General features: G+C 48.4%; 1 protein-coding gene across 4 annotated transcripts in view; it reads left to right on the forward strand.

Moving 5' to 3' along the window:
• Positions 1-8,741, forward strand: part of Tex2 (testis expressed 2) — a 72,941-nt gene that overhangs the window by 32,084 nt on the left and 32,116 nt on the right. For all 4 annotated transcript variants that reach the window (XM_013503181.1, XM_005402172.2, XM_013503182.1 and 1 more), the window contains exons 3-5: positions 428-628; positions 1,943-2,282; positions 4,568-4,815. In XM_013503181.1, the coding sequence (XP_013358635.1) occupies positions 428-628; positions 1,943-2,282; positions 4,568-4,815 (789 nt within the window). The remainder of the gene's footprint in view (positions 1-427; positions 629-1,942; positions 2,283-4,567; positions 4,816-8,741) is intronic.

An 8,741-nucleotide genomic window follows, 5' to 3' on the forward strand; every position in this document is an offset into this window, starting at 1 on the left:
AACAAACAAACAAAAAGTTCTGGCAGGTTTTCTGAGCTTTTGAATGTGAAGTTTCAAAGATAGTTTGCAAGTGGGTTGAGAAGAGCTACCTGAGAAAGCCAGTGTGAGCATGGTGTCTTATCCCCAGGGGTCAGGCTGGAGACTTCTCGGTTACGTGAACAAAACTTTAGAATATCTTGATTTGCTTGTCAGTTTAAAAAAAAAGCAGCAGCAGCTTTTATTTAGGATAGTGGACATTACCATTCTCTCCCCAGATCCAGATTTTTGGTTAGCAGAACCGTACCAAATTACTCCATTTTTGCATGGTCTCAGCAGCGCCAGGTGAGGAAGTTGGTTTCAGTGTCCCAAATACCACGGTGGTCATCGTTTTCCCTGAATCAGATTTGTGTTCGCTCTGAGTTTACTAATGAAAGTTTTTCTCCACTAGGGATGGATGAATGAGATTTACAACTATGATCCAGAAACTTACCACGCGACTTTGACACATTCAGTCTTTGTTCGACTTGAGGGTGGAACCTTAAGGCTTTCAAAGCCCAACAAAAACATATCCAGGAGGGCGAGCTACAACGAAACGAAGCCAGAGGTCACCTACATCAGCCAGAAAATCTATGACCTTTCGGACAGCAAGGTGAGCCCTAGGAATTTTGGAAGCAGAGCTTAGATGAATGAAAAGCATTTGGCATCTTGGTTGCTTTATTGCATTTTCCCCACCAAGCAGGTTTTTGTTTTTGTCGTTTAAGGATCAGTATCCTTTAGGACAGTAACAGTACCTCTCTACCTTCAGTGCACGTGCCAACCACGTGGGCACCTATTACAGTGCAGATTCTGGTTCAGTTTAGGTGGGGCTGGGAGCCTGGACTTGGATGATCTCTCAGGTCCCACACATGCGGCAGGCGCACGGACCACATCTCAGGCACGAGCATCCAGCACGCACAATTCTGCCTCAGAGCTGAGCTAATCAGCCAAACAAAAAGCTACATGGTAGGGGGATACTAACTAATGAAGGCTCTGTAGGATGTGACCGTTGTGTGTACGCGGGGTAATACGTTTTTGTAAACTGTTATATACAGTAGTTCTTGTGAGGAATGTGTCAGTTGTATGATTTTTTTTCTTTGAGTTGGGGGAGGTTGGGACAGGGTTTCACTGTGTAGTTCTGGGTGGCCTTGCACTCACTGCTCTTGAGCTCACAGCTGTCCTCCTGCCCCAGCCTCCCAAGTGCTGGAATTACAGGTGTGCATCACCATACCCGGCATATTATTTGTATGTTAACAAAGCTATAGGTTCTTTGTCCGTACAGCCAATCTGAGTGATGTTTACGTTTCTCTAAAATGATAGAAGTAATTACTTTCTGTGTAAGTTTATTTTTTATTTGATACCCATTGTTGCCTGGAGCTTCCCATCTAGATTGATAATTCTTTTTCCCCCAGCTTAAGTTTAGACCATCATTAAACACAGTTGGCGTCTAAACCTAGTTAATGATAATGAGCTAAATGTTATTATTGCTACTTCTGCAAAATGATACATACATACAATTCTTGCAGAACTCTTAAACATCTACATTCTGGAATGATTTTGAGGAATAGCAAGTCATTTCTAAAAATTTATTCCAGTTATATAGTTGTGTTAGAGACAGGTAAGAAAGATTATTTCACATTGATCATTTTAATCAAAAATACTGTAAGCAGCTGGGCATGGTGGTGCATGCCTGTAATCCCAATACTCATGAGGCTGAGGCAGGAGGATCATTGCAAGTTCAAGACCAGCCTGGGCTACAAGGTGAGCTCAGGGCCAGCCTGAACTGCATAGAGAGACCCTGTCTCAAAAAGACAAAAAAAAAAAAAAAAAAACCAACCCCAAAATACTGTAAGCTTTGTGTTATGTGTAATATTAATGTACAGTATAGCTACTCTTAAGTGCATAAATCATTTCACTTTATTTGTAGATTTATCTGGTACCTAAAAGTTTGGCTCGAAAACGAATCTGGAATAAAAAGTACCCCATTTGTATTGAGCTTGGTCGACAAGATGACTTTATGTCTAAGGCTCAGACTGATAAGGAGACTTCTGAAGAGAAACCACCAGCTGAGAGAGATCTGGGAAGCGAGGACCCTAAGAAGCCACCTTACCCTCAAGAGGGAACAAGATCTGTCCACCGAGATCAGATACTATATCTGTTCGGGAGAACTGGGCGAGAGAAAGAGGAGTGGTTTAGGAGATTTGTTCTGGCATCTAAGCTGAAGTCAGACCTCAAGAAGCCACTTGGTATCTCTGGAAGTAAACCAGGTAACGGCATTTGTGCTAAGTGCTTTTGCATTTTTAAAGGGCCTATGGAGAGATTGGGAAAGATTCCAGGCAGGAAGGAAGCCCACCCTGAATTGATTTTTTCCTGCCCCCTGAAGTGTGTTCTCCCAACTCACGTACCTTTTAGACTAATCATTTCAACTCTTCGTACCAAGTCATTGCAGGCCTGGCCCATCTGCAGATGTAAATGGTTAGCCTTGGGTTGCTCCATGGGAATTTTTGGGGGGTGGGGTACGATGTTCTGAAAGAGGCAGCAACAGGAGAAACTAGTTAGAAGAAAGCAGGTGAGAACTGGGGTATAGGCCAGTGCTAGAGCATCTGCTAGTGTGTGCACAGCCTAGGTTTGATCCCAAACCTGCAAAGAAAAAATTAAAAAGGCAGAAAAGTCTGAGGTACTTCATACTGGTGCTCTTGAGCTCCTAAACCTCAGCCTGGCCTCCAAGCCTGAGATTGCCATGTGGAATCCTCTGGCCTGCTGGGCAGAAATTGATAGAGATGCCATTGACAGAAGTGCTGCAATCCCAAAGTCCCTTGCACGTACCTTAAGCACTAAAACTCAAGATGCATAAGAAGATTACTAAATACACTCATTTCCTCGGGCTGCCGGGACAAAATGCCACAAACTGGGTGGCTTAAAACTAACAGTTTATTCTTTCACATGCCTGGAGGCTTGAAGTCCAGAATCAAGGTGTTAGTGAGACTGTGCTTCTCAGAGACTGCACAGAGCTCTTCCTTGCCTCTTGCTAGCTTACGTTGCTCACAGATTCCGGGCTTGCAGCTGCAGCCCTCTAGATTCTGCCTTTCATCATGTGCATTGTCGCTGCATTTCTCTTTTTTTTTTCATGACACAGGGTCTTGTTATGTAGTTTAGGCTATGCAGCCAGAGCTGGCCTTGCATTTACAGCAGTCCTCCTGCTTCAGCCTCCTAGCTGCTGGGATTACAGACATGCCCCACCGCACTCAGCTTCTCATCTCCTCTTCTTGTAAGGACTCCAGTCATATTGGATTGAGAGCCCACTACTTCCAGGATGACTTCATTTTAACCAGTTCTATCTATAAAAACCCTATTTCCAAACAAGGTCACAGTCAGGCCTGGTGGCGCACGCCTGTAATCCCAGCACTTGGGAGGCTGAGGCAGGAGGATCGTTGTAAGTGAGCTCAAGGCCAGCCTGAACTGCGTAGTGAGACCCGCTCTCAAAAAGAGGAAAAAAAAAAAGTCACATGCTGAGGTGACCAACATACCTTTTGGGAGCCGCGATTAAACCCAATATGCTGAATGAAAGAAGATCTAAGTAGGTGAGAACACCTCAGCACCAGCCGCCGCTCATCTCTGCTCGTGAGCCTGACCCTGTGCCGTTCAGTACAGTATCATCAGGCCAGGTGGCCGGCGAGCACTGAGACGTGACCAGTTAAAGTATTGGCGTCCTGCTACCCTGTTTGTTAGCATTGTTTTTATTTTATTTTTTAATCGTTAACTAAATTGTTAAACTAGGCTTTACTTGGATTTCACAGGGTTTCCCACTAAAGCCTTTTTTCTCTTCCAAGTTCTAGTCTAGGATACGACAGTGCACTCAGTGTTTATCATTTGTGTTTTAGTTTTTTTTTCTGAGACAGGGTCTCACTATGTAGTTCAAACTGGCCTTGAATTCACTCGGTTGCCCAGGCTGGCCTTGAACTCACAGCGGTCCCCCTCGCTTGCTCAGCCTCCTGAGTGCTGGGATAGCAGGCACAGATACTTTTGATGCAGTTTTTATCCCAACATTTAAAAGTAATATGAAACAGTCAAATGATATGAGGATAATAAAGGGTTGTACAAATTTGAATTCAAGGTGAAATTTCAAATAGTACCTGGAAATTAGCTAGCTAAAATTTAAATTAGGAAATGATTTGTGCAACTCTCTATGAGACTTGGGGAGTTTCATTACAGATGGCTGGAACCTAGCAAAAGTAAAATGATTTGATTAGATTTTTTTCTTCTAGTCCTGGGGGTTGAACTCAAGGCCTTTGCACTGAGCTACATGCTCTGCTTTTTTTTTTTTTTTTTTAATTTTGAGACAGAGTCTCACTTGGTCGCTGAGTCACCCAGGCCGGGCTCAAATTTGTGTATCCTCTTACCTCAGGTGTGCCGCCATGCTCAGCCCTTGTAAGTACTTTCGAACCATCATTTGATAGCATTTTAGCTCCTCTTCTGTTAACCCAGGGCTGTTCACGCTGCTGAGTGCTGACCCCTCCTCTTCGTACTCATAGCTATTACTTCTTTGCCCCAGGGCTCCTGCCCAGCCACAGCAGACACAGCAGTCCTTCCGGGCACCTGACCCACAGCCGCAGCAGCAGCAAAGGCAGCGTGGAGGAGATCATGACGCAGCCAAAGCAGAAGGAGCTGGTGGGCAGCGTGCGGCAGAAGATGCTTCTGGACTACAGCGTGTACATGGGCAGGTGTGTGCCCCAGGAAAGTCGGAGCCCCCACGGGAGCCCGGTGCAGAGCGTGGAGAGCAGCCCCACAGCTGGGAAGAAGGTAATGCTGCCTGGCCAGGCCTTTCTGCTCGTGTCTTTCTGCTATTTTCTTCACCTGTGAGGGACGGAGTTCCTATTTGTGCCAGGTCCTCCCTGTCCCAGGCCCTGAGCACACGGCGATGAGCAAGTTAGAGAAGGACCCTGACCGTGGGGGTTTGTTCTCTGCTCACAGAGTCAGCAAGAAAAGCATCGGGGTGGTAAACATTGCAGCCCGAAAAGGGACTGGCAGGAAGGGGGCGGAGGAGGTAACCTGGGCAGAGACCTGAGGGACGCGAGGCAGTGAGCCTTGGCTTTACGGGTTGCGGGAGTACTCTAGGGGCCAGCAGCAGCACAGATGTCCCATGGTGGGAATGTGGCGCACGCCTGTGATCCCATCACCGAGGAGGCTGAGGCAGGAGGATTGCCGTGAGCTCAGGGACAGCCTGGGTTACATAATGAGTTCAAAGCCAACCCGAACCACAAAGCGAGACCCTGTCTCAATAAAAGAGTGTGGCTGGGGTACTCAGGGGGCAGCGCTAGCAGCACTGAGGCCAGTGTGGCCAGACAGTGAAGTGGGCGGGAGGGGCAGGCGGGGGCTGGGCCTGAGGCCTCCTGCCTCTCCTGTACCCGCTGTTCTCCGCAGCAGGCAGCTTTTCTCACGTTCATTTGCTTGTGCGTGACCTCTGACAGTGGCCACGTTTCTGTCCTCACTGCGGGACATGTGGTTCCTTCGTCCTGGGCCTTTAGTTGGCTGTGGGTTTTATTTGCTCCGTTGATCCTTTTCCTTGCAGAGGAGGCCACTGCCCTGACCTGTGTGAACTTGTCACAGCAAAAGGACCACGTGGCTTGGCCAGCTTGCGGCCATTGGCTCTGCCCTCTGCCCTAAGCTGCCAGCTGGAGTGGAAGCTGCCTCCCTCTAGGCTGCAACCAGATGACTTAAACTGCCTGGAAGTGTGCTGTTTGCCCCTGCGAAGCCCCGCTCCCCCAGATTCCGATTCTCCTTGGGCTGTCAGCTGTTAGGACCTAGGAAAACCATTAGGACCTAGGAAAACCGGGAGAGCTGGAGGGACATGAGAAAGGGTATCTAACAAAGTGCTTGCTTTGTGAAAGCGCTCCTTAAATTAAAAAGCCAACAACTTCTATCTCTGAGCAAGCACCTCCTGCACGCGCTGTCCTTGCCAGCCGCGCCCAGTGCGCCGCCAGGGGTCTCTGGCCCAGACCTCCTTTCCCGCCGCTTGCAATCAGCTCTTTGCGTACACATTCTTCCCTCTTCTCAGTCAGGTGGAGATCTTTCAAAACCACGCTAAACTCCCGGCGCCCTTGGGCAGAGCCGGCAGGGATGCTTTCATCACTTCTAGATCATTGCGAGTGAGTTCAACACATGGGAACTCAGAAGTGTGGTCATGCAGTGGCTCCTGAGGTCAGCAGACTGGGGCCCCCAGGAAGCAGGCTCTGCAGTGCGTTCTCCCGGCTGCGGTGGGTTGGTGTCCCCGCCTCCATTCTTTGGCTTTTCCACCAGCTCCTGACCCTGTCTTCCGCCTCCACCTCTGCTCACCGAGGGACTGGCACCTCCGTGGGCGAGGGAGCCAGCGAGCGGGAGGGTGTGACAGGGATCGCCTTCTCTGAGGAGGACCGCATAGGCTTCAGTGGGGCGCCTCTGCACCCACTTGGCCCCGTGAGGCGTGAGCCTCTTGGCTCTTGGGTGTCTGATAGCAGAGGTGTTCGTGAGCGGGGTACAGTGTTAGTTCAGTTAACTGTTGCTACGTAACAGCCAACGTCACAAGTGGTGGCTTCCAACAATAACAGTTACTCGTTTTCCTCCAGATCTGTCATGTGGAAAGGGTCAGGGGTCAAGGCTCCTGTGTGCCCCAGCAGGGTGACCTGCGGAGGCTAGACCAGGACTGCGGACCGAGGGGCCGCTTGCAGACAGCTCCCTCCCATGGCGGTTGTTCCCTGAAAGGCAGCTAGGACGGAAAGCTGGGGTCTCTGTTCTTCTCCCTGTGACTGGAATTCTACACAGCCACTGGGGTCCTAGGGCAAGCCTCCCTGGAAAAAGCCAAGAGAAGCTGCTGTTGCCCTGTACGACCTCAGTGTGGACGTCAAATGCCACTCCCAGCATATCCGTGAAGGCAGTCACAGAAGCCCCCCTCTCCCCAAATTCAAGGAGAGGCGCCGGGATTCTGCATCTTCCCCAGGGAGTGACAAACCTGGCAGGACATGTGGGATGGGAAGTAGGATCTGCCAGTGTCCTGCATGACGTACGTTTTCGTATTTCTCTGTACAAGTCTGTGGAGACAGTTCTTTACTAATTTCATTTTAATTTTGTGATTTGAGCAAATGATGCCCCTTTCCCCCGTCCTTGACTTTTTTCTCTTGCTTTCTTTTTGTGTGAGTACGTGTGAGACATACATGTAGTTCCAAAAGTCAAAGCTGTCCACAGACATATTCAGAACAGATCCATTTCTCTGCTCTGTTCCTTCTGCCCCTCCGCCCCTTTCCACTCCTTCGCCCTCTGCCGCGTTGCTCAGTGCTAGGTTAGCCTGCGAGCCCAGGGGGAAGTGAACGTTGCTAGGTCTGGTGCCCAGGATTCAGACCACTGGTAAAAACGCCCAGAGATGGAATTAGCACCACAGACCTGGTTTGTATTAAGCAATGGTAAAACTGGGGAAGTTAAATGTTACCTGTAACAATTAAAAACAAGTTTGGGGGACTTTGCATATTGAAACAGTTTTGCAGCTATTAAACTGAATTTGAATCATAAAATCTCACTATTTGCCAGGTAAGGGAAGGGCCCCGTTTTCTAAATGTTTAGTGTCTAGTTTTGGGGTTTAGAGTTGAAGAATAATGTAGGAATCACAGAAATTCTGTTCGAAAACATCTCAAGGTGGGATAGCATTATTGTTAGTGTGAGTATGTCAAGAAGGGACACCTGCTGGGGCTGTTGGAGTGCGCCTGTAATCCCAGCACTCAGGAGGCTGAGCCAGGAGGATTGCTGTGAGGGTGGCCTCACCAGCCTGGGCTACACAGTGAGTTCAAGGCCAGCCTGGGCTAAATAGTGAGACCCTGTCTCAAAAAGCAAAAAAGGAAGGGACGCCCTGCAGTGTGCTACACCTGTGCTGGGGAGCGTGAGGCTCCTGGGTCTCTGTTGCCCGGGGCGGCCGCTCAGGGAGAGAGGACCGTCTCCACCAGCAGCGCAGGCCCATCCTCTGGGCTCCAGGCGCCTGTCTTCGGGCTGTGGAAGGCCCTTCCGCTGAAGTCTTTTTTTTTTTTTTTTTTTTTTACTTCCACAGATTTTTAGTGGAAGGCTGTAGGAGCTGTCTGAGGTAATGCAGCCCCAGGATAGAGAATCGTGTCTTCATCGCTACCACGTGCACTCATCCTCTCCTATCTGTAAACTGGATCACATTTCTACCTGCTCAGTGCTGTCAGGAGGTAGATAGTTTTGTAGGATAATCCTACAAAACCAAGAAATTTGTAATGAACAGAGTTTTCCAAAACTTCCCTTTTTGCCCTTTGGAATGAACTTCTGATATACTTAAAAGTAGAAAAGTGCTGGGTGTGGTGAAGCATGCCTGCGTGGTCTACATAGTGAGCTCAAGGCCAATGTGAACTACGCACAGAGAGACCTTGTCTCAGAAAGCCAAACAAGGCCAGGTGTGGTGGTATACACCTGTAATCCTAGCACTGGGAAGGCTGAGGCAGGAAGATCACTGAGAGTGCAAGGCCACCCTGAACTATGTAGTGAGACCCTGTCTCCAAAAAAAAGAAGTAAATAAGTAGGTAAAATAAAAGTAGAAAAAAAAAAGAAAAGCATACGGAGATTAGGAAATTCATCAGATAAAGTGTTTTAGAAGCCTGTGAGTCATCACTCTTGGACTATTTTTAGTACATTATTTCAGTGATTTGTACATTTTGTTTCTAGACAGTTTTGAGTAGTGCGTCATTATT

The sequence above is a fragment of the Chinchilla lanigera genome, unplaced genomic scaffold, assembly GCF_000276665.1.
Source record: "Chinchilla lanigera isolate Chin_1 unplaced genomic scaffold, ChiLan1.0 scaffold00077, whole genome shotgun sequence".
NCBI lineage: Eukaryota > Metazoa > Chordata > Mammalia > Rodentia > Chinchillidae > Chinchilla > Chinchilla lanigera.